A 26,944-nucleotide genomic window follows, 5' to 3' on the forward strand; every position below is an offset into this window, starting at 1 on the left:
GCAGTTCAGAGTTATGAGCTTTGACCAGTGACCTCATTGATTATCACTATCTCAGTTGTGAAGTTTAAATTGAATATATGTATTTGGTATAGAGATATGTACTTCTTGCACGCAAACCTTAATATAAATTTAAACTTGAACGCAAACCTTGCTCAGAGTTAATCAGTACAAAAAGGGACATAATTCTTTTTAAGAGCCGGTTCTAGGTTTGGTCAGTCGCTGTTTACGAAAATCATGAACTGACCGACAGCAAAAAACTAGTATTTTTTCTTTCGGGCTTGTGGGAAAGCCAATTTTACAAGCCCGACGTGCTTGTCAAATTCAGGAAACAGAAAACGAGTTCCTCTTTCATTTTCAATATTTGTAAACAAAGTTTCGAGCCGCTTATATCAACTGCCGATTATGTCTTTAACACATTGAGTACACACGCTGCGCAATCAGCCGATAAATGAATTAGTGCGCATAAAGTGCATGGTTTTGTGGTTCCCGGATTACTATCATGTAAAATAAATGTTTTGCGTTGCGTTCGGGACACAGAGAGTAATGGCCGAACAGTTGTCATTGAAGTACGTTGAGGGCGCGAAACCGGGGAAGAGAGCGCCCACGGAAGTTGCTGACATTGAGGAATGCGAATCTGAGGTAATTGTAATTGGCGCATTTGTTAACTGGCTTTTTGTAGAATAACCTGACACTTATATATTTTCTGGTGGTTCAGGGTTGGGATACAGTTCTGCTTTTTTTGGCGTAGCTGTCTAAGCAAGCTTTTCACCTTACCTGACCTTTGTAAGTGTCCAATAAAATTCAAATAAAATTTCCCGCGGCTAGACACGAATGAATACACTTCATTTATTCCATTGGCTGATTTGTGTATACCACCAGAACATTGGAAACATAACCGCGTGTTTGTAACACTGTTTTACTGCGTGTTCAGCATGAAACAATTTTATCTCTTATGAAAAGGCTTGATAGATAGAACAGTTTTACACTCAACTCTTCACATCAATACAGTTTGTGCGTGCACCTTTTATTTTCAGAGGATTGCCAGCGCCAGAGTGTTTGCACTTAAAGGCTACGTTCTCATATTAAGTAATTACTTCCATATTGCAGTCTGTGTACTAGTATATTTAAGTTCATAAAAGTATCGTTTTTCCCTATCCTGATATTCGTTTTTGCCAAACCATTTTAAATTGTTTTCGAAATTGAACATTTAACATGTAAAAGTATAAAGTTTTAAACAAGTCGTCGTTCCATCAGTGGAAGCGTAGCCTCACTTTAATGCATGGCATTCCAACCCACTAGGTTTCAGGGTCAGTTCGCGGCCAGTAAAATAATCGTTATATAATAAAGACGCTATCGCGTGAACTAGGTGAACTAGAATTTTACTTAGACCAGAAATATGTTAAATGAAGATATTCAGCGATATAATTATGGTATTTCAATAATAGATTCTTAATGTGTTTTCAACAATACCATGATAAATATTATTTTTTTATGTATTTAACAAGAAATATTCCACCATATTGACTAATGTATTAACTTAATTAAGCACGAGCGCGATGATTCTCGATACTGTAAATAATCGAATCAAATAGCAATGCCCGACATACCACTAAAACAGGTTTGTTCGAAGAACGCGCGTATAAATATTTAAAATATGTACGGGTACTTCGCGTGTGGCCGGTTGACTCAAATGTTTTAATTTCACTTCCATTCTTCTTTTGGTTTTCTGTTTTGTTTCTTTAGGTTTATGACCAGCAATATGTTATAATGTAAAATAAGCCGCGAACACTCCGCGTAACATCCCGTACTGCGTGTGATGCAGCTAAGAACTGCACATAAAAAGACATTCGCTATCTTTGATCTAATTCATTAAACTATTTACCTTTCACCAACTCCAACCACAATCAACGCCGTTTATCTTTTTAAAGACATTTCTTGTTTTATCTAAACTTTATGCATATATTTTTAATTGTGATTATATTAAAGACCGTGTTTGAAATTAATTTCTTCTTATTTCAGGATCCGAAAGAGGCTTGCTTATATGACGAGAAAGCTGACATGGACAAGGATGAAATTAATAAGAGAGTTGTATTGTAATCTAAAGATTGAATAAATGAATGCTTCTTTGGATGTTTTATTTTATGTTAATCTGCATTTTAAACAAAAAATGTTTGGGCTAGCAGGGCTTTTCAACAGAAAATGGGGAAAAGGCCCTAGCCTTTTAAACTGGGAATTTCATGCGCGATAACTGCTCATTTTGGGAAGACCGTGTATTTTAAAGTTTTTGAAATAGGGTCTTTTTCATTGTGCAGAAGTATTAAAAGACACAATGTGGCGCATTCTTAATCATATTAGAGCTCCTTGCTTTCAATTTTGGAGATGCCCAATTTGTCTAAGGATTTTTTTTTTGACAATTTGGGAAATTCCTCTATCAATTTTGGGGAAAATGACCTTATTTTCATTTGGGAAGAAGCCGAATTTCGGCCTCTGTTATATAAGGGTGAAAAGCCCTGGCTAGTAAAATCTGACTCGTGCTAGTACATATTTCCATATTACTAGCCCGACTTGCTTGTAGATTTAAATCTGATTTCAATGACTTTGAACACGAATGTAGAGTTTTATTTCAACACATGAAGTAGATAAAGCGATTTCGAATAAGTTATCGTTAACGTTAACCAGAATCTGAAGTAAAAACAGACGCACAAGTCTGCTAATTTTCCAAGTCCGATAAATGCAATTTTGTCAGAACCTGACTCAATAACCCACAACTCAGGTGTTAGGTTTTAATTGACCATCAGTAGTAGAACAGCTATGGAGATGTTACCAATTTACCATTACAGAGCATTGCACAGACGGCGATGTCGACGCAAACACATTATTTTTTTCGTTTTAAGACTTTTGGAAAAATAATACGATGAAGTTGGTAAAATGTATAACAATATTCATTCAAGAGGCACTTTTAATTTGATAAAATAATATTTTGTAACAAAATACATGTCACTGTGTAAACATATCAACCAACTTAAAATTATTGACAACAAAATGTCCAAAATGTAAATGTGGCAAGTTGAAATAATATAAATGTCAAACATCCATTCTAGTGCATTAATCAAGCATTATGTCATTTTAACGACAGCGGTAAAATAGCGGTAAAGTACATAGGCAAGTAAATTTTAATTCAGTGTTATTTTAATGTTTTTTATTGCATGATTAGAGTTTGAACGACCTTTCCACAATTTATCTGGAAATGCAGGTTGATCATTTTTATTTCGTTTTTGTAGATATGCTCAACTAATGAGCAGCGTTGAGCGAAAACGGATCGTATGTCATATGCGGCCAGCGTAGCTCCAGACCAGCATGCGCATCTGCGTATATGACATAAGACACATTTTCGCATGACGGGGGTACAATTATTGAATATGCAGCTGCCATGAACACGCGAACATAAACAATTTATTGTTCATGATAACTTTAACAGGCAAACGTCTTACACGGGATATTAATTTTTATCACAAAAATGATACATGAAATGTTGCGAACTATTTTTCCACCCGCACATATTAATTGCACTGGCTATATTAATGATACCAGCCGACAAATGATACGTGACTCCCACATGATAGATGACACACGTGGCTTTTACACGATTACAATTGTCTTAACATGAGAGTTACGTCCGAGATCATATAGTAACATTTATTAGCACTGCAAGAATAAATTAAACACATTAGTTGCTGACCGCGTTCTCGTTAACGAATTAACACACACACAAAATTTATGTACACGCCTAGTATTTGACAACCAACACTTACGAAATGACAATGTATGAGTTTATAATGTACATTCGTCGCAATGACATGAACGAAATTTCTGCGAGAAATACATCGGGTAAATAAGCACAATTAATATTTTCTTAAACTAAACAAACATGACATGTCATTTATTCGCATATAAAGATCACTTATTGAAGTGTACGTACAATGCATTATTACCAATTGTTTACGTTCAACAACTTACGCACTGTTAAAACAATCACAAACAGTTTCATCTTTGCCACCGAACCACATGTCTAAGCACAAATGATTTTTTTCACATTCAAATTACGCACCATGGTTTAAATAAGCTTGCACGTTCAGTTTTACCATTTGACATATCAACACGCGTTTCTTCCCGGCGAGTTTTTCCTCCAAAAATGTTCGAGACAATCACAGTGAATTGTGAATGCCATACTGAGTCAGACCATCAAAAAGAGGCCGCGATTATATCACAACGACGCCATCTTGAATTCAGACTTTACGTCACAAACACGTGACTTCCAGAATACTCGTCTTCTTCGACTTATATCGGTCGTCGATATCCACCGTTGTCGTCGAGACGTTGGACGTCTTTGGCGTTGGCATCACTGACGGGCACGACGTTGAACTCGTACTCGATACGATTGACGCCATAGAATTAACAGATTCGCGCATTTCGCGCATGTGTATAGAGTCATATTCCCCTTCGTCCATAAACGGTAGTTCCTTGTCGAAGCCGTCTTTTCCACACAGGAAGTAGGTCCGCATGTTCCCCTTACCCTTCACCGGAACCTCCCCGCGGCAGATCAGATGGTACCCGGGGTACTGCTCCAGCGCGTTCCGCGACTCAGCGCTCAGGTGAATTCTCAGGGCTGCAGTGAAAAGAGTCTCTTTCTGTGAACAAGGGGTTTAATGCATGTACGTAATGTGTCGTCCTAAATAGCCTGTGCAGTCCGCACAGATTAATCAGGGACGACACTTAAAGCATTTTTATTTATTTTTCCTTCTAAGGATTACTCTTCATAACGAAAATCCAGTTAAGGCGGCATGTGTCGCCCCGGATTAGTCTGTGTGAAATGCACATTCTAATATGGGACAACACTTAACGCACATGCATAAACAACTGTTTTACCAGAGCGAGGCTAAAATAAACTGATATTAAGGCTAACATCACCGACGCTAATGTTTCTTGCCGACCCAAAACTTTTTTTTTGCAATGCGGATTAAGCTGTTGGTCATTTTTGCTAGAATCGATGAACTCGCTTTATTTACTTCAATTATGCAAATACACAAATGTTACGTAGGGATTTGGTAGATTTTCGTCATTCAGTATCTTATTTTGTATATAAAAAAGTGAACAGAAAAAAAATATATATGTTTGGCTGATATATTAAACATATTCTTGGTGTTGTTAAAGCAAATAAGCAGCGTTTTATTTGTTCTTTGGTGGAGATTTTATTCGTCGTACATGTAGTTATTGCTAATATTTTTCAACATTAACTATAATGATATACCTGCCTCAAACAATCTAAATGTAATGCAATGTTAGTGTAAATAAACAACGATTCACGACAAAATGTTTTTTTCGAGTTTCAATAATATTTCTAGGATGTGCTTTTTGTTTGTCAACTGCTAGATTTTATTCAGATAATTTGGTTTTATATGCAAATATGGTCTATATTTGGAGCAATCAGATTTTCATGAGAAGTTCTCAAAATATGAGTCATATAATTCATATAATGACACAAATTTCCGACCACGTGCGGGGACTACACCTTACACAATTGAAGGTTATGCACCTAATGAAAGCAAAACTGATCTGTTTACAAAAATAACTCACGTAGGCCCGTGGACTCCATTCTCGAGGCGGTATTTACGGTGTCACCGAACAGGCAGTACCTGGGCATGGCCAGACCAACAACTCCCGCAACCACAGGGCCCGTGTGAATGCCTGAAGGTAGGGGATTGCAATTAGGTTACATGAAAATTACTACTATTACAACGAAGAAGATGACTTTAACCACTTCTATTACTACTACTGCTACTATAACAACACGTACTTCTTATATAAAACAATCACTACTACAATTATTACCATTAATACTACAATTATTGCTACTGATGTCACTACTACATCGACTACAACTACCCGCTAATTTTTCTATTTAAACAATATATTTTAATAATATTAATATTATTATCAATACAATCATAGAAGAAGAATTAGGAAGATGATGGTGACATGAATCATAAAGATGAAGAAAAAATGAAGAAGATGATGGTGATGAAAATGAAGAAATTATGAAACATGTTTACAGTTGACGGTGAACATTTCAGAACAATTACCAAACACATTGGGGCGTATTAAGCATATTAGTTTCAAACATCGAACTGATTTGCATATATTTCATCGGCCAGCCGCTCACCTATGCGTATCCTGACTTTCCGGTCCGGCTGGTGCGGGATACAGAACGTGGACACAGACGCCAGCAGGTCCAACGCGCAGTCAGCCACTTCCTGTATGTGCTTCTGACCATTGCGCTTTGGAAGGCCGCTGGCGATCATGTACGCGTCCCCTATCGTCTCAACCTGCAATTTTAGTCTAAAAAAATAAGTATTTTAGCTCGATTTCTGAAAAAGCCTTAGGCTTATTAAAACTATGTAGAGTACGTGGATTGAACAAGTAATAGTGTAGTTGGTTGAGATCTAAAGAACGCTCCCAAAGTGGGGATTGAACCCATGACCTCCCGGTCGCAGGGCGGACACTATATCCATTACACCCCGGTGAGTATTAGGTTGCAGTTAGGTTTAAATCTAAAAAAAATCCACCTACATTTACAATGAGGTCTTGGTTGAGGAGCCGATCCTACCTACACTATGCAGCTGAATCTTAAAATCTTTGTTCAGTTTAAACCTATTTTAATTCTATAAATCGTATGACGTTTGCACTCGCAAGTCCGCTCCCTGGGTAAAATCATTACTTGTTGTTGTTGGGGAAGATCTGAACAACGCTTCCAGAGTAGGGTTTAAAACCAGGACCTTCCGATCACTATGCGGACATCATATCCAGAAAGCAACCGCGACCTTAAATCTTCGTAACTACATTTTCACAGATTTTGGCATTTTTTAAACTTATTCATTAAATGCTTTATATTGATAAATGTAAACATTGGATCGTAAAAGCTCCAGTAAAAAATCAAGAAAAAAAAACAAAAAAACGAAAAGAACATTGCCCGGAGCAGGTTTCGAACCAGTGACCCCTGGAGTCCTGCCAGAGTCCTGAAGTAAAAACGCTTTAGCCTACTGAGCTATTCCGCCGAGTACACATTCTTGACGTATTTTATACCTTATATAAGCAATCTTCGTAGTTTCACAAAATGTAACGACAAAAACAGAACTCTCCAAATTATTCAATCGTTTCGCGTTGCAACGCTTTATAATTTTTAGGTTTTAAAATCGTCAAAAGATGCATATAATGGCTATATTAGAGCATGGTTAATGTTCAGTATTACTGTTTCCTCACAAATATCATAACTAAAACGAAAACTTACGAATCTGAAACAACTTTTTTCAATTTTGTCAATTTACCAAAGCGTGAAAAGATCCCTTTAAACCAATGCTCAAATATTAATAATGTCATCATTGGTCAGTATTATAAGTTGAGGCTAAGACAGAAATTGAGAAGTTTCATAGTTCTGTGGAAACTTCCATTGAGTTACTTTAAAATTAAGATCTGTTTACTCTACCTTGTAAACGTCATATCTTGTGATGATATCATCAAAAAGTGTGTACAGACTGTTGAGAAGGTTCACAACCTGAAATGAATAAATTTTAATCATTATGATAGAATTATGTATTTTTGCTGTTGTTGTTGTGTTTCGATACTTTTGGAAACATTGCTGCGGAAATGCAAAATAGTTATAATAACATTGATCTCATTTCTACGATGGTAAATATGTGACCTCTGTGAATATGAACGACTTGGTAAGTCGTGGTAACGACATAGCTTTCTGTTGGAAACGACTAAGTAACTGGTGTTTAACTTGTGTTTAACGCATTATTCGAAATGACTAAACATTAAAAGGTAGGCTTACATGTACATAATCTTAATATAAAACGGACAAATTCTTGCTTATAAATGCGTTTCAAACTGTGTGTACCTTTACCACGATTTACCAAGTCTTTCCAACGACTAAGTTATTTTGTTTGCACAAGTAACTCAATAGTAGTAACGATTAAAAAAGTCGTGTTAAGGCATACATAAAAACAAAACACGTCATATCTGTTCGTCGTTGATATTACTTTAATGCATGCTAGTTATAGAAAAACGGTAAAAACATTTCATATTGGTATCTTTTTGGTTTCATATAAAAATGAAACCTAATGTAAATACAGTAGGTATTGTACCTCTATCGGTGTACTGCTGGCGCATATGGTAGTGAAGCCGACTATATCGGAGAAATACAGGGTGCTCTCATCAAAATGCTCGGCTTTGATTGGTCGTCTCTGCTTGAGCTCTTCGGCAACCGTCCTGTAAACAGTGATGTAATCAATTTGACGTCATAAATCGCAAATCAGCAAAAATTATGGACTGAGACGTAGAGATATGACAATTGTCAGACAAAAAAGAACAATCATTGATCAATGTACAATAATACCCGTCATCCCTATAAGCATTAGCAAACAACACTAGTGTCACGAAACGTCTGCCAAAATACAAGTGTGCCCAATCTCCTAAAACACAGTTTTCTTTTAAATTATAACACTTTTGGCGTTTTTTAACTCCCTACTTACTGAGGTAACATCCGGCAGAGCAGGCCTCTGTTTTGGCTTTACTTACTGAGGTAACATCCGGTACAGCATTGCTATGATTTTAGCCTTATTTAACTGAAGTAACATCCAGTAGAAAAAGGCCACGGTCTTGGCCTATATTAGTGAGGTCATGTCCGTTAGAGCTTTGCCTCGGTTTGGGCCTTACTTACTGAAGCAACATTCGGTAAAGCAAGGCCGCGGTCTTTGTCTTACTTACTGAGGTAACATCCGGTAGAGCAGGGCCGTGGCCTTACTTACTGAGGTAACATTCGGTAGAGCAGGGCCTCTGTCTTGGCCTTCTCGGCGTCCAGCTCGCTGGTCCGCTCTGCCACCAGCTCCTCGAGGTGGTTTGCGTACTTCTCCAGCATCACGATCATGTTGTCAATCATCGACAGGTTTCTATAAACGGGTAACACGTACATTTTTTAGACCTATTCCTCTCAGATATGAACTTATACAGAACGCGGTTTCTAAATTGTGTTGCATGTAATGTTGCACACGACCCAGCGAGAGACTCTTTTCTACCAAGCGTGACACTACGTTCGTACAAAGCGTGACACTACGTTTGTACCTAGCGTGACGGCTACTTATTTTACCTAGCGTGACACTACGTTTTAACCAAGCGTGACACTACGTTTGTACCAAGCGTAAAGCTACGTTTTTGCCTAGCTTTACACAACGTTTGTACCAATCGTGACACTACGTTTGAACCAAGCGTGACACTACGTTTGTACCTAACGTGACGCTACTTTTTTACCTAGCGTGACACAACGTTTGTACCAAGCGTGTCACTACGTTTGTACCTAGCGTGACGCTACTTTTTTACCTAGCGTGACACAACGTTTATACCAAGCGTGTCACTACGTTTGTACCAAGCGTGACACTACGTTTGTACCTAGCGTGAAGCTACTTTTTTTACCTAGCGTGGCACAACGTTTGCACCAAGCTTGACACTACAATCATACCAAGCGTGACACTTCGTTTGTACGTAACGTGCAGTCTATATACCAGGTCAACCAAGAGCTTCCCAAAATTAACAAAATAAAGCAATTTTCTAACAAACGAAATAGTTTTCAATTAAATAAACGTCTATAATAAGACGTGATGCCATCAAAGTAAACATCATATTAGTATGGTGGACAAGGTAAGAACTCATTAAACAGAAACTTTTAAGCCGTATACTTTTGTATTATACAAATTTTTCTCGCTCTGTGAAAGGGGGCACAGACTTACCATTGACAACATTTTCCGCTTCCATGGAATTTTCACTTACGGGAAGTCTCTTTTTAGACAAACTCCCGTTAAGGCAGAAATCGTAGTCCCATATAAGCCCGTGAAGACTGCACAGGCTAATCTGGGAGTACACTTTACGCACATGCGTTAAAACCCCTTTTCACAGAGTGAAGCTAAATTATCTCAAGCATCAGCAAACGTATCCCACTCACTGCGGGTTTATTTTCTGGAGCTGTTTGAGCACCCGGGTTGCGGAAGGGCGCCCTGGTGGCTCCTCGTGCCAGCAGTCCTCGATGAGCGATGTGAGTTCCGTGTGTTGCCGCAGCTGCAGCGACAACATCGGCCGGAAGGGCTTCTCGCCCCGCACATGCACGCGCACCTTCTCGATGATTTCTGAGAACCAAAAACAAAGCTTAGTTATAAGAAAACGGGGCTTATTGCATGTGCGTAAAGTGTCGTCCCATATTAACCTTAGAAGTCTGCAAAGGCTAATAAGGGACGACACTTTCCGGCTTAACCTTATTTTAAACGAAAAATGTCGTAAAAGCGGAACGTGTCGTCCCTCATTAGCTTACCTTGGACGACAATTTACAAACATGCATCAGACCTCTTTCATGGAGCGCGACTCTTATCAATGTCAGTACCTGAACATATTTTTTGGAGTTGCTCTTTCACACATTTTGTATTCCAATACTACAAACATACATGGATTCGATCTACGATGTAATTATATATATTTAACAAATTGAAATAAACGCTCCAAAAGTTATAATTATTTTATTTGTCAATATATGTTTAATATTTTTATATAAGACAGGCCGAAAGGTTTTCTACCATCGAAACTGCACGCGCCCCATTCTCCCCGATTTGTTTATGCACATATTCAACACCAGCGCCTGCATTTTGTTCTTTAATAAACCTTTTTTATACATTCGCTGAAACGAAATAAAACTAAGCCTTTAAACATTCTTAGATGATTCTTGCACTCGTGCACGAATATATTTTGTTGTTGTTGTTTTTTTTGCGCGAATATCTTTCTTTCAACATTGCTGACAAAACTCAATTTTCACCTAGATTTTTTTCCATCATGCAAATGTGCATGTTTTAGTTCAACAGATTGATCGGGTTATTTTTTGCAAACAGATAACTCTCATCACCTTTTATATACAACATAAGTTATGCGTGTATAACGTAGTCTGATTGCATAATTTGAGTCGCATTCTGAGAAAACTGGGCATAATGCATGTACGTAAAGTGTCGTCCCAGTCCGCATAGGCTAATCTTGGACGACACTTTTCGCTTTTATGATATTTTCTGTTTAAAGAAAGTCTCTTCTTAGCAAAAATCAAGTTTAGACGGAAAGTGTCGTCCCTGATTAGCCTGTGCGGACTGCACAGGCTAATCTGGGACGACACTTTACGCACATGCATTATGCCAAATTTTCTCAGAACGCGACTCATTTATACGCACATGCTTTATTACGATTCATGAAAACGAAAAAATCGTAAACTCGAGAAAACACTTTCTATCTTTAGAACATTATCTAAATGCGGAAAAAAACGTGACCTCCAAATCGCGAGACGAATACCATAGCGGCATCATAGCCATGCCATTGAATGCATACTGAAGTATTCAATAGTATTTGCCCGAGAATCAGCGATATCTCGAAAAATATTGATCATGTTAAGAACTTGTTATCCCGTGTTGATGTTTTATTTGTTTGTGGAAGTTTCTTCCCTGTTTTCGAATATTTTTGTTTTTGCTTGTCAACATGTTATTCGACGACAATAAATTTCTTGAAAATGCTATAATTACTTTAATGAATGCAAAATGACGTGTCAACATTTCGTTATTTTGACCGACTTGCAGATTTTATTAAACGTACAATTTACGAAAATCCCCCAAAACAGCGACTAGCTTTGAGTGTTTCTCTGTACGACTATGCAAATTGAGAAACAATAGAGAATTAACTTAATTTATTATCTACGTTTTTTCGTAATCGCTCACAAGAATGTGATAGTGTACGCAGTTACATTTCGTCTTTTCGTGGATCTTTTAAAACTGTTACTGAATGGTAGGATATTAATTGTGTACGTCATTTTTTAATATAAAACCCTCGTCGTCAGTGAGTGTAGTATACGCATATATATATTTCGGTATAAGTGCTACATTGTATCAATTATATTGTGCAGTCAATGTATATACCAAGTCTATTCGCCCCAGGCTTTTCGCACTTTCTAGTGAATGCCCTCTTAATGCTGCGTTATGCACAACCGCCGCGCAAAGATTTGACTAGAACCAGCAAAGCTGGATCAAATCCTTGTCGTTATAACCAACCACGTGACGATAGCCGAGCCACGTGGTACAATTATTCTCCCGTTGTTAGTTTTTACTTTTTTAATTTAGGTATTTTTATGTCCCCCGCTTCTATAGTGGGGGACATATTATTTGTGCCCAGTCTATTGGTTTGTTGGTTTGTTGGTTTGTTGCTTTGTTTGTTTGAGTCAAACTTTAACATTTGCCATAACTTTTGCAATATTGTAAGATTGCAACTTCATATTTTGCATACATGTGTATCTCACGGAGCTGCACATTTTGAGTGGTGAAAGGTCAATGTAAAGGTCATCCTTCAAGGTCAAAGGTCAAAATATGGGTCAAAATCGCCCATTTTATATACACTTTTGCAATACTGAAGATAGCAACTTGATATTTGGCATGCATGTGTATCTCATACAGCTGCATATTTTGAGTGGTGAAAGGTCAATGTCAAGGTCATCCATCAAGGTCAAAGGTCAAATATATGGCTTCAAAGCGGCGCAGTAGGGGTCATTGTGTTTCTGACAAACACATCTCTTGTTTATTATGAACCTGACCTTATACACTATTTTCAAAACATTACAAAATGACACTGCTTTTTATATATAATACCTAAACAAAACGAAACAACTCGTCCAAATCTATTCGGGTTTCTTGTAATGGCAGATATTGTATGTGAGAGAATTGAAAGACAACTTTGCATGGCGATTGCGCTGTGAAGTGTTCGTGTTTAACCCATTGATGCCTAGTGGAATCTCCCATCCTTCTAAATTGGATCAATTTATTTCCAAAATAAGGGATGTCTAGTATAATTATTTATATATTGAGATTATTTCTTACAAGAAATTCCTTTAAGCAAACAGCGCAGACCCTGATGAGACGCCGCATGCAGTCCGCACGGACTTATCAGTGATGACACTTTTTGCATTTATGATATTTTTCGTTCAAATAATGCATCTTCTAAGCCAAAATCAGGTTAAAGCGGAAAGTGTCGTCCCTGATTCGCCTATGCGGACTGCACATGCTAATCTGGGACAACACCTTATTCAGAGGCATTAAATCCCCTTTTCAAAGAGCGATGCTCATTTATAGCCTCAACAACCAGTTGATAAGATTGTCTACAAAGTAGAGACCCCAATAACTAGATTACCAATGCATTCATGGGTGGGAGTGCCATAATATCGCCCCCTTGGTGCAGAATATACCATGTGACATTGAAATGAGAAGGCACATGTCGCCTTTTTGCACATGTGCAATTATGGGCGATTATTATATTAGCGCAAACGTCCTATTTTAAGGATAATTTCCCTAGTCACAAAGCATCGTGATAACATTGTGGTTCTTGTGGTTTGGTTAACGTCAACTGACGTGTCATTCCTATAATTCTTCTAAAATTTATTAACACATTTTTCTTTGCGTCCGACCACGAACGGAACAACTTAACAATTACATTTATTGTTCATTTAATAGATGATGTATATGACACGCCGAGGTTTCTTATACGTAAAAGGACCAAAGAGCGACACTGACGCAGGTCTTTGCGATAGGCCTTACACTAGATTTCGGAGTAAATCCTGCCTGTGACATATTCTTTAAAATTATTATAAACCGTGTTAAGGCTTTGTCAAATTTACTTGGACGTTCTACTCTGCGGTTTTTCTTGGAATCTTCCCAACGATACATGTATGTTTACATTCGATTCTCTGGTATCACGTTGATATACAGGATATGATTTTTATGAAACGAGTTGTTGGCAATTTCACACGGCCAAACAATACAACAGTTGTGTCGATATCTTTATTGAACGCTGAACCCATGAGATCCAGGTATAAGGTAAACACTATTAACACATTTATGCCTAGTGGACTCTCCCATCCTTGTAAATCGGATCAATTTATTTCTAAACTAAGGGATGTCTAGTACATTCATTTTTATATTTAGAATATTTATTACAGAAATTCCTTTAAGCAAACAGCGTAGACCCAGATGAGACGCCGCATCATGCGGCTTCTAATCTGGGTCAACGCTGTTTGCCAAGGCCTTTTTTCTAGACGCTAGGCATAAATGGGTTAAGAGAATTGAACAAACCGAATAACAACATTTATAATAATATAGAAATATTCGCATGTTTACAAATTGCACTCTATATAACTACCGACTGTGCATCTGACCCAAATACCCGAAAACCTGAGATCGTCGGTTTTGATTAATGTTAAATAATTCAAACTTTTGAACGAAAAGTCCGCACAGGCTGATCAGGGACGACACTGTTCGCTTTTATTATATTTTTCGTTTAAACAAAGTCTCTTCTTATCAAAAATCTAGTTTAAGCGGAAAGTTTGGTCACTGGTCCGCACAGGCTAATCTGAGACGACACTTTACTTACATACATCAAACCCTTTTTTCACAGAGCATGGCCCATTTATAGCAATGTGAAATTTCGTGCTTTAGCGCATTATCTGGTTTTCATAATGAGCCTTATGTTTGGTGCCGTGATATCAATACCAGAAAGTACAGACCACTGCGGTGGTTTGGTGTCTGGGTGATCATAAGTTTGATCAATCATTTGCCTGAAGACAGGATACTTAATACTACATAATTGTTCAAGAATTGATTAGCAAAATTAAGGGAGAGCGCGAAACTCGAATGAAATAAAGTTAGTTAAATATTTTGGAATTACATAGTTCAATTATATGAAAATTTTGATCGGCTTTCATGGTGACAAGACGTGTTTTTTCACAGCTCTTGGTTATCGATTTTTGCTAGCGATGAAAACGTCGATCTCGCTTGGATAGTATATGGTTTATTATGTAGCTACAAGTGATTTAAAATCGCGCAAATATTTAAAATGTTATTAATTTGAACAAGGCTAAAGTTAAAATTATGCTAGAAGACTTGTAAAATGTTGTAATTGTGATCGTTCCGGTCAAAGTGAACTGTGATATGCACATGAAAGTGATGGATTGCAAGTGTTGCAAGTGATTACGAGTGTTTGCGAGTGTTGGTCCTTTTTAAGTTATCAGGTTACGTTATGCTGGTATTTTGCAAGTACTCGATCTATAAACAGATCTTCTGACAGCACATTGTTCTTGGATTGTGGTGATTGAATACAGTGTCGTGATAAATTGGACTATATATTAGGCTATAATCAACAGGTATGATCTCTTTCTTAAAACTGTTAAACGTATAGCCCTTGTGACTTATCGATTTCGGGTAAATATCAAATTCACTTGAGACCCCAGATCGCACCAGGAACAGCAAGCGAGCGCTAAGTTCTCCTGATAACGAACTAATAAACGATCTTAAGCGGCCTAATTATATCCAGACCATCATGGAGTCACCCACTGCACCATCACTTAGCGAGTCGACTATATCTCTGTCTGAAGAAGCCATTCAAAAAATTTCTAACACCTTGGTAGCGACATTTCGTTCCCATATAGAATGAATCGTCGAGAATGTGGTGTCGAGCGTTATTGACAAATTCACCTCCAAACTGGAAGCTCTTGAACACGCAAATACTCAGCTGATTAACGAGAACTCAAAGCTGAAGGCCACTACTGGTCTATTTGAAATGAAACTAGATGAGCAAGAGCAATACTCTAGGCGCTACTTAGTCCGTGTCTCTGGAATACCGGAAATCAACTCTGAAAACACTAACGATATAATTATCAAACTGTCAAATGCGATTGGCTCCGAAATATCCTTGGCAGAAATAGACAGATCTCACAGGGTCGGGAAACCAAATCCCAACAAACCCCGGGACATTATAGTGAAGTTCACGTCCAGGCAAAAACTTTACCTAGCCCGATCAAGCCTGAAAGACAACGGCTACAAGAACACCTTCATCAGTGAGGACCTAACTTCCAGGAGAAGCTCCCTATTTTTCAATGCGAGAGCCCTAGTGAAATCCGGTCGCCTACTTGGCGCGTGGTCATCTGGCGGGAATATTCTAGTTAAGGACTCGAAGCTCAAAATTCATAGGGTCACCCATATTGATGAATTGAAGTCATACTGATGCGACAGTTAACAACGTTAAAATTTCATTAAAATGCCCAAGGTATTGATAACATTACATACTTATCGTTGCTAACTTTACAGGCGTAATGGTCGTTGTGAGAAAGATTCAGTGTAAAATGCTATCACAGCACGTCCTCAACATCAATATTGGTACTATTATTTCCTTAATTTTCCAAAAGTATTCACCTTAAAAAAGCGGTGTTAAATTGTTGTCAATCTATACACTTATGATCAAATTTGTGGATGCTGCCTTATACCTTTAGCAACTGAATTAGACCGGTGCATCGGCCCGGAGTTATAATTAAAGGCACTATAAAGATGAAGATCCGTATTATTTACCGATTTTTAAATATTTTTTCATATTTTATTTATCAAAAAACAATAAAAATATGCTATTGGACATTATCATTAAAAAATAAGCAAAACAACTTGTTTTGAGCTCAAAATAAAGTGTCCTCCAAGTCAATTGTGTCTACAAACTCGGAAAAGAGAAAGTGAAAGTGACTCAGGTCACCAAAAATATAACGATGATTTTTAACGTTTTCCGGTATCACCCACAAAGTAGGTCTCTTCTAAATGGTTAAAACGTTTGTAGTGATCTAATAAGTTACTTTCTGCTGGTTAAAATTTGTTTAAAATAGAATTAAAATTGAATTTTCTTTCGGCTATTTTTAGCATATGTCACCGCTCTGAGGCTACACATCACGTTAGTTGCAAAAATGTAAACATTTCTTCCAATTATGAAACGGGTTTATCTTCCATAATTCTTGACAACGTTGTACCTAAGCTGTTTTATTAGCAGTTTTTATGCAAGAGTAACTGAAATCCGGTAAAAATCAGAACAGTTGATATGCATAATAATTGGATTTGTCACCTTTATAGAGCCTTTAAATGTACCTAATTTAAACTTTTTCTACGAACGGACTTTTTTGTTGTTGTTGTTGTTGGACAAACTGATGAAGTGCTTCGTTGTCTAATAAATCATGTGACAGATTTTTTTTCTAATGCATGCGTACTTGTTTGTGTTAATCGCGTGTTTGTTTGATTTTCTTTTTTATTACTTTACTCGTTCTTGTAATGTACGTTTGTTACCCCTCTCCCCCCCCCCCCCCCCAAACCCAAACGTTGAACTCCACTTAAAATTGTATGTAATTTTACGCATTATGTTACGGCTATTAATTACGTAAACACATCTTATCGCAATTTCGAAATCTAGTCGATGTATAGACCACGTAATACGATTAAACCTATGTTACATACTTCATATGTTAGTACACACGTGATCAGTAATTGCTTTTATTCACCATGTGAACATCGTGCTCGCTTTGAACAGTTTTTTTACTAAAATACTTCTATACTCATTGAATTTTACTGAGTAAGAATAACTATTTTCGGATTCCAGTCAACACAATTTTTGCTAAGTAGCTTAACCTAAGCCATGGGTGTCTGAACTATAATTATGTAGTTTTAGAGACTGTCACTTACTAGGGAGTAAACACGTGATTTATAATTATATGTATTCATCATGTGAACAACCTTGGCGCATTCAACAGCATTAAACAAATTGTGTCAACGCTGTACTTATCTATTGCTGTTTTGATTGTTGGTTTTTTTGTTCAACTACCCCGCCCCACCCCTCCATTGTTTTGTTTTTGTTTTTGTTTTTAGTCTCTAAAGCATTACTACATGCTCGGCATGTTGTTGTTGTTGCCTCCACGAAAACGACAATTTTTCAGTCTGTACGATCATCTATTATTAGTTGCCAAATCCCTTGATGAGCTGATATCATTTTAAATACATACAGTCATTCGGCGTGAACTTCTAAATAGCTCGCTTTCCACTATAACACGTGATTATACTTGTATTGATCTTTACTTTGTTGAGCATTAATCATCGTATTATTCGGTATGAACGACTATTCTTTGGGTAAAAAGGTGATATTTTCGTTAACTGTAGTTATGTACATGCGACCATGATATCTGATTTTTAAATTGTTTTCGTAATATTTGCAGCACAGTTATTTCAACCTGGTCGGCACTCTAAAACGCAGTGTCTCTAAAATTGATCCTTTTTTGTTTTTTAGATTTATTATTTTTCTATGGAATGGGTACTTTCTTTGATTTTCACATACACTGAAATTGAGGCAAACATTAGCACGGACGAATGTAAACTTTCATGCATGTACGAGCTCGCTCAGTTTACTCCCAAAAAATAGTATTACCTTAACGTTCCATTACTTCGCTATTATATATTTACGCATTTGAGGCTCTATCTTATATTTAAGCATACAAGCTGTTGTTTCTTGAAGCGACAACTTTGATAATTATACATTGTACATGTTAACAGTCATACATTGACTTCATTATTTTTATTCAATGTACATGTGTATAGTCATATATTCACTACACTATCCTAATGCTACTGTTTTGCGCTATGCTTTGCCAGCATTCTAATATTTGAATACTTAAAGCCAAAAAAAGTTTGTTTTTCTTTTGTCTGTCTTTTTTTTCAAGGATCACGTCCGCGCTATACACGCATTCATCTGTTCACATCGTTGATTTTTTTTCCATAAGCGTATGTTTTCGTAGTTGTATGTGAGCTAATATGTATCTTTGCATGTGTCTGATTGTCTTATGCTTGTATGTATATTTTTTGTGGGGGTTTTGTGTGTATTTTTATATATTTTTTTTGCTGTACGTATGTCTTTGTGCATGTATGCGTGTGTTGCTCAGATCTTTGTCGTTGAAAATGGTGCCATACTGATGCAAGGTACTTGGCATATATTTCTACTAATTTCTCTCCAATATTCAAAATGTTAGGTTTGAAAAGCCTTTTAAGACGTGTTTGTTTTATATCTTTTCTTTACACTCAGTAGCTCATTGTGTATCACCCTGTGTATTCTTGCTGAACCTATACTATCAATTAATCAACTTATTCATACAAAGAATGTATCATTTTATTCTTTATATTATTATTATTATCTTATGTCAAATAATAGTCCTGCCCAGTGTGCAGCAATCAGCTGTCTCAATATGCACTTTAGGTTTTCTTATCACACGGTCATTCGTTTTTCGTATGTGTGTGCGTTGTCCTCCTACCAAATAGGTAACGATATTACCTATTACAGAATGACCGTGGGATTATTCAATTCATCTAAATAGTAAATTCCTTTGTCATTCAAGGTTGTGTTTCACGTGGAATGCAAAATCAGATTTTTTGCTGTTTATTTCTTTCCTCTTTCAATATTCGCATGCATTTTTTCTCAGATATATACTCCGAGCGAATATATACGCCTTAAACATGTTTTTTTTCTTACATAATACAGTTACTGCTCCTATTGTCGGGCGATATTGAGCTTAATCCGGGGCCAGATAGCAGCTGCTCTCTCAGCGTTCTGCATCGTAATGTGCGTTCAATTAGAAACAAACTTGACTATATTAAAAACTTGTGTGATTTCGACATCCTATGTTTTACTGAAACTCATCTTACCGATATCGCATCTAATAATGAACTAACAATTGAAGGCTTTAATATGGCGTTCCACCGGAAGGATTATACAGCGTATTCAAGCGGTTTACTTATATACGTGAATCAGTCTATATTATCGCGCCGAATGGTTGAGTTAGAATGCCACGCCTTGCACTCGATCTGGATAGAAATTCAAGCCGTCAATTTCACTGCACTATTGTGCTGTTTCTATCGTCCCCCAAGCACTAGTGTAGCGTTTTGGGAGGATTTTGAAGTAAGTATCGATAAAGCTCTTGACGTGAATTCAAACTTAATTATGGTCGGAGACATTAATGAGGACCAACTTAAAAACTTCATGCGCTTAAAACATACACTGGCTCTATTTCATTTACGTAATACGATTACAAATGCAACCAGAGTCACGGCTAACACTTCTACCTTACTTGATCTTATAGTTGTATCCAATACTCTTAATGTGCTCGATAGCGAGATTATTCCCGTCTGTTCTTCCATCAGTGATCACCATGCAACGGCCGTACATATTAAAGTAGCTAACCGACCATGAGACATGTGTGGTTATATAAACGTGCAGACTTCAATCGTTTAAATGCTTTAATTGATAGCGAAAACTGGAACTTCATTAACCATACAAACATAGACGAAGCAACTTTATTGTTTACAAACAAATTACTTGAATTAATGAAATTGAGTAGCCCATTTAAACTTGTCACAGTGCGTCCTAACGATAAACCCTGGTATAATTCCATGAAACGTTCTTGTACGCGGAAACGCGATCGACTCAAATCCCAAGCGATAAAACATCCATCTGCAAACAATTGGGCTAAATTCAAGCATGTTCGCAATAGAGTTAACAATACGATTAAACATGCTAAAGAACAATTTTTCTCAAATATAGAAACAACTTTAAACGACTTACAGTCGTCTAACTCTAAGCAATATTGGAAGCTCTTAAAACAACTCATGGGCTCACATTCTTCTTCTGATATGATACCGCCCTTAAAAACCATTGATCCTGATGGAAATGTAAATATTTATATGTCTGACGAAGAAAAGGCAAATTGTCTAAATAATTATTTCGTATCAATATCAACGCTAGACACATCTTCCGGAGTTCTACACATGACTCTAGTGTTTTTGCGTTTAATTGCTTAGACGAAGTTTCAATTAATGAATCTGAAATAAAAGATATAATTAAGATTTTATTTACTAATAAAGCGGTTGGTGAAGATTTAGCCATTTAGTTCTTAAGCGTACGTGTTCCTCAATAACAAAACCTCTTTGCTTGCTCTTTAACAAATCATTACAAGAATGCACGTTTCTTGCACTGTGGAATAAAGCAATGGCCATGCCCCTATTTAAGAAAGGAGATGCAAATACACCCTCGAATTATCGTCCCATCTTGCTTTTAAGCTGCCTTGGTAAATTAATGACAAGAGTTGTTTATAAGCATCTTTATAACCACTTTGTTTCGCATAACCTTATATATTGTAAGCAGTCGGGATTTCTTAGAGGTCACTCTACTGTCTTCCAGCTTATTGATATTTTCGATCAAATAGCTCGTTCTCTTGACGATAAAACAGTTATTTGTATGTTTTTGTGATATTTCCAAGTTGATTGACCGCCTATGGCATCAAGGCCTCTTATTCAAACTTAAAGAAAATGGGATCAGTGGTAGTTTGTTAAAATGGATAAAGAGTTATTTATCTAACCGAACTCAAAAAGTATTTGTCAGATCCTCTATGTCCAATGTGTTGCAAGTAAAAGCTGGCGTTCCTCAAGGCTCAGTCCTTGGTCCGTTGTTTTTTCTTATTTACGTTAATGACATTGTCAATAATCTTCTTAGCATCACCCGTTTGTTCGCAGATGATACGTCTTTATCTTGTATAACATCCAATTTAAGTGATCTTGAGGGAATAGTGAATCATGATTTACATCAGATAAACTTGTGGGCCAAAAGATGGCTGGTTGACTTCAATCCACAGAAAACGGAAGCAATTTTATTTACAACCCAAAAACATGTTCGATTACCTCAACTTTCCTTTAATAATATTCCGGTTAATTTTGTGGAAAGTCATAAACATCTTGGTCTAACTTTAGGACATGACGGCAAATGGCATGATCATATTAATAACATTCTAAAATCAGCATCGAAAGTACTGGGAATAATGAGGTCTCTTAAATTTAAAGTTTCCAGAAAAAGCTTAAACACTATATATGTCACTCATTTGCGCCCAATACTTGAATACGCATGTGTCGTCTGGGACGGATGCTCTTTATTCGAAAAGGAATTATTAGATAAAATTCAACACGAAGCTGCGCGAATTGTCTGCGGTCTAACCAGATCTGTTTCACTCGTTAATGTGTACAACGAAGTAAAATGGCCGTCTCTTGATAAAAGACGACAGTATATGAAACTAATTAATATGTACAAAGTACATAATGGTCATAGTCCCACTTATTTGGCAAATCTTCTCCCACCTACAGTAAATCAACAATCATCGCGCTCTCTTCGCAACGGAGACGACTACGTCATTGTATCACGGCGGACACAATTATATTCCCGTTCCTTTTTACCCTCTGCCATAGATCTATGGAATTCCTTAGACAGAAATATTCGTAACAGCAATACTATTTCACATTTTAAATCAAACTTGAAACGCGTATTTTTTGCTAGCGAAAAGATTCCCCAATAGTTTTTTACTAGGAATAGGAAATCCTCCGTATTACATGCAACATTAAGAAATAATTGCAGTGACTCAACTCCGACTTGTTTCAAAACCATTTGTTTGCTTCGCCTGTTTGCTCCTGTGGCAGCGAGATAGAAAATGCCTCACATTTTTTCTTTGAATGCACTAAGTACCACACACATCGATTGAATCTTTTTAATGCATTGCGGTCGTTTCACCCTTTAAATAATGTAATTCTTCTCCATGGAAAACAATCATTGAACGACGAAGAAAATGGCATTATTTTTACTGAAGTGCAAAGATTTATATCGGAGACGAAGCGTTTTGCATAGACGCACCAGGACAGGACTCATTATTGTGCATTATTGTATATTACCTTGTTTCATTATACTTATATTATTATTATTATTATTATTATTATTATTATTATTATTATTATTATAACCATTATTGTCATTATTATTTATTTTTATTACTATTATAATTATTATTACCATTATTAATACTAATTTGATAATTATTATTACTATCATTATAGTCAAAGTAGTTTTTGCATCTATTTTTTAAGTAGTTTTTGAAAAATTTCCAAAACGACACTAATATTTACTTCTAAAACAGTCACTTTTATCGATGTAACTTTGTACTCTATGGAAAGACCCCCGATAATTGTAGAACTTTAGGTCCGACCCTTTTTCCATATAATACTTTGTGAATTGTTATTTATTTGTAATTGTCAATTTGGAAATAAAATATGTTTAAACTAATTATATGAAACCTGTTTAATGAATAGGCTCTTGTTCTTTCTCCAGAACATTACGTAGTATCTTTCTTATAAGGTCACAAATACAAGATAGTCCCAATAAACGAAAAAAAAAAACGTTATCTCAACAAGCAATCACACGAGTTTTGCGATGTAGTTTACGTGAAAATGACATATTTAAAGTTAAGTATACCAGAATCTATCGGAGGTATTACCCGACCTTTCTTGTCAAATATAAGAAAAGCGAACGCCTTAGTAATGTATCATTGCTTTAAAGGTTTTTAGAGTCAATCGTTTTCAAAACTGATTTCGTAATGTATGTTTAACATTTCAATTAACGATGTAAACGCAAAAGGTATAAATGGCAAAAGGCAAAACAGCTATATAATTCTCGATTCGAGACTTTGCTAGAGTAAGTAATCGATCTCGTTGTAAAGTACACCAGAAAACAACGGACAAAGTGATTTTCTTGTTTGCTGAGATAAAAATAGCTTTTTTCGTGATCTATCATTAAGAAAGAAGTAAAACAGCCGACATATGATTCGATTCATTACAGCGAATTGTGTCCTGTATATGCCAAGAGCTTTCCCCCATGTATGTGAAGCGGCCTTTGCCCCCTCATTTAAAAAAGAGTCGCCAGCTGTGCCAAAATTATCGAAAAAAAAGAGTCGCCAATTGTTCAAAATCGTGAAAAAAATGAGTCGGGGACATTTTTAAATTGTGACAATTCGAGTCGCAAAATTCTCAATTTCGGAAAGACGGCCATTCCATAAGAAGGGAAAACCCTGAGCCCGACACATATTCCACTAAAACCCTGAGTCCGACACATATTCCACTAAAACCCTGAGTCCGACACATATTCCACTAAAACCCTGAGTCCGACACATATATAACTAAAACCCTGAGCCCGACACATATTCAACTAAAACCCTGAGTCCGACACATATTCCACTGACCGTGCTCCACAAGGAAAGGGAACTCTGTGAAAGGTCCGGACCTTGTGAAGACCTCCTTAAGGATGATGGCAAGCGCGTAGATGTCCACCTTCTGACGGTCTACAGGCCGGTCCTTGCGCTCCTCTCGGAGACATTCCGGAGCCATCCACAACAGCTCTAAAAGTAAAGAGGTACAGCAGTTGATAAGCCAATTCATTTATTGCGTGGAACGAACACAATAAGTAGTAAGTTTCAAATCAATTTCACTCAACTCCATTTCATATATTATCTTTACTTCACGTGCACCTTTGAATTGATTTTTTACAATACAGTTAACAGTAGTTATTAGTTAAGAGCTACAATAAATGATAAACAAGCTAGTGTCTTCCGTGGAATGAACCGTCAAAGTAATAAGTTTCAAATGGATTTCACTAAACTCCCTACCATGTAATAAGTATTTTCTTTAGCTACGTTTTACATTTGCTATACATTTCATATTGATGAAAATATCATTTGAAAAGAAAATGCATATGTAGCGGCAATTCGTCTCCAAACCTCCTTTTGAAAACAGGAGTACATATAATTGTAAAATGTTATAATAAACCGCATCCGATTGTAAATGGGAAGCCAATTTCTATATAAATATTATTAAATGTTGTTTTAGGGATTTCTTTCAAATTTTTAAATAACAATGGATTCAAACAGAAAAATTATATGTCTTTTTACATCCTAGGCATCAATATCTATCTAATGTATCATCGAACATATCATCGTGACGGGTTACAGTAAGCATGTACGAAATGCTTTCATTTGCTTTATTGCGCATATTTGAAGTTTACTCCATACCGTGTTCACTATTAACCATTTCTGTTTTTTATTGTTTAAAATATATTGATGTGCTGCTAATTTAAAGAAAACGGCTGGAAACCATTAAACATTGACTGTCTCTGGACTTCAAATAGCGAATTCGCAAGTCTTATTATAATTAAATATGTATGTGCCGTGCTCTGTGAAAAAGGGGTTTAAAGCATATCCTCAGGCTAATCAGAGACGACACTTTCCGCTTTTATGATATTTTTCGTTTCGAGAAAGTCTCTTCTTAGCAAACATCTAGTTAAGGCGGAAAGTCTCGTCCCTGATTAGCCTGTGCGGACTGCACATGCTATTCTGGGACGATACTTTACGCACATGCATTTAACCTCTTTTTCACAGAGCACGGCTGATATAATAAATAATCTTCGTCACACACTTTTCCATGGTATTTCTTCGTTGTTCTGTTGTAACGCATGCTTCCCCGTATCCCGGATCGCCGGAACTCCGAAGTCCGTCAGCTTGCATGTCCACCTGCTGTCCACCACGCAGTTCGTACTTCGCAGGTTACCATGGAAATGTATTGCGCTCTTGTGGATGTATTCTAAACCCTGGGGTATTGAATATTACATATTTCATTAGTTATAGATGTTTTATGGTACCAACATTGAATACCTGTAAGCAACAACTTCAAAGCTTGAAAACTTAAATTGAAAACCGGTCTTAGCTTTAGCCAGCCTACTAACAAAATAAATATTTTCCTGGACACACTCCTCATATAATGTGACATGATTTTTTCTTTCAAATCCTTCAAAGCCAGAGCCAATGTATACCACGCGCATATAACCTGCTAACATTGTGAAATATTTCACAATTAAAGGTGTGTAAAGATTTCCCTTATGAAAGCTTTTGTATTTTGAAACTATCATGTTTAAAAAAAATCTGTATCTAATGGTAATGCGTCTCTTTAAAGTACAAGAATTCATTTTTTTTAAACATAGACGAGACTTTGATATTGACTGCATGACATTTAAGAATGCTATTCTTTCATCATATGAACACTACCTGCACACGGCCTTGTTTTGTTTTTCAAGATATGACATTTAATTTAACTTGTTCAGTGATCATTTGCAAACAAAGTTTATGTGAAATTGTATTAACATCGCAATGTTAGCAAATAATCGTGACCTGCTCTCCTTGTAATGATTTGTTTCACAAACAAGTAGTCAGTTGTAGTGATCTTGTCAATTACCTAAAAAACTCAAAAAGAAACATCAAATTGCATTTCAACTCAAAAGTTAATATGTAAATATTTAAATTTTGTAGCACATATTTCACGAACTGTCGCCCATGCGGTTAGTTTATTTTAGCAAATAGCAACACATTAAGCAAATAGCAACACATCGAATCCAACATAAAAACAATGACTAAAATGAAATATTAAGCTTTCAATGTCGTTTAATCAAAGGGAATATATACTCACTTTTACTAAATCGTAACAATAACAAAATTACTTGCAACACAGTCAAAACGAACAGCTTACAATTGCAAAATTGTACAAAAAACGCTTTATACTACAAACCGCCAATGCAATATCATACAAATTACAACCAAACTTACCATCGGTGTAAAATATAACAACACGCCTTTGCAATTTCGTAAAAATAATAGCCCACCGTCGCCACGTCGTTAAAGAGAACGAATCAGCTTTGCAACATCGTTAAAATATTAGGAGAAATTGAAAGCATCTTAAGAAATACACCTTGCATGTGCACATCACAATAATTACAAACCCCCTTTCCAACACGATACAAAATCACACTCTATCTTTTCAACAAGCAAAACAAAAAAAAAAAAACAACCATCAACATTTGCCACAAAGTAAAATATAACAATCTACCTTTGCAACATCATAGAACATTTGAATCCACATTTGCAACATATTAAAAAATAAAATAACAACCCACCTTTGCAACATCATGACTCAGCGCGAACATGAACATTTGATCGAGTTTGATGTTCTGGTTCCAGATGACGTCATGAAGGCTTCCTTTGGCGCAGTACTCCCAGAGCAAGCAGGCACGGTCGGGT

The 26,944-nt window shown here is 36.6% G+C and overlaps 1 protein-coding gene across 1 annotated transcript in view; it reads right to left on the reverse strand.

Annotated features, from left to right (window-relative positions):
* Positions 1–2,945: 2,945 nt before the first annotated feature.
* The window catches only part of LOC127853729 (atrial natriuretic peptide receptor 1-like), a 48,326-nt gene continuing 24,327 nt past the window's right edge, over positions 2,946–26,944 (reverse strand). Inside the window, exons 15-24 of the mRNA XM_052388514.1 lie at positions 26,821–26,944; positions 25,293–25,464; positions 24,065–24,220; positions 10,052–10,232; positions 8,865–9,005; positions 8,202–8,325; positions 7,541–7,609; positions 6,221–6,383; positions 5,635–5,745; positions 2,946–4,666 (exon numbers count right to left, since the gene is read on the reverse strand). The exon at positions 26,821–26,944 is cut by the window's right edge and continues 53 nt beyond it. Coding sequence (XP_052244474.1) covers positions 4,299–4,666; positions 5,635–5,745; positions 6,221–6,383; positions 7,541–7,609; positions 8,202–8,325; positions 8,865–9,005; positions 10,052–10,232; positions 24,065–24,220; positions 25,293–25,464; positions 26,821–26,944 — 1,609 coding nt within the window. The 3' untranslated portion in view covers positions 2,946–4,298. The remainder of the gene's footprint in view (positions 4,667–5,634; positions 5,746–6,220; positions 6,384–7,540; positions 7,610–8,201; positions 8,326–8,864; positions 9,006–10,051; positions 10,233–24,064; positions 24,221–25,292; positions 25,465–26,820) is intronic.

Source organism: Dreissena polymorpha, chromosome 1 (assembly GCF_020536995.1).
Source record: "Dreissena polymorpha isolate Duluth1 chromosome 1, UMN_Dpol_1.0, whole genome shotgun sequence".
Lineage (NCBI taxonomy): Eukaryota > Metazoa > Mollusca > Bivalvia > Myida > Dreissenidae > Dreissena > Dreissena polymorpha.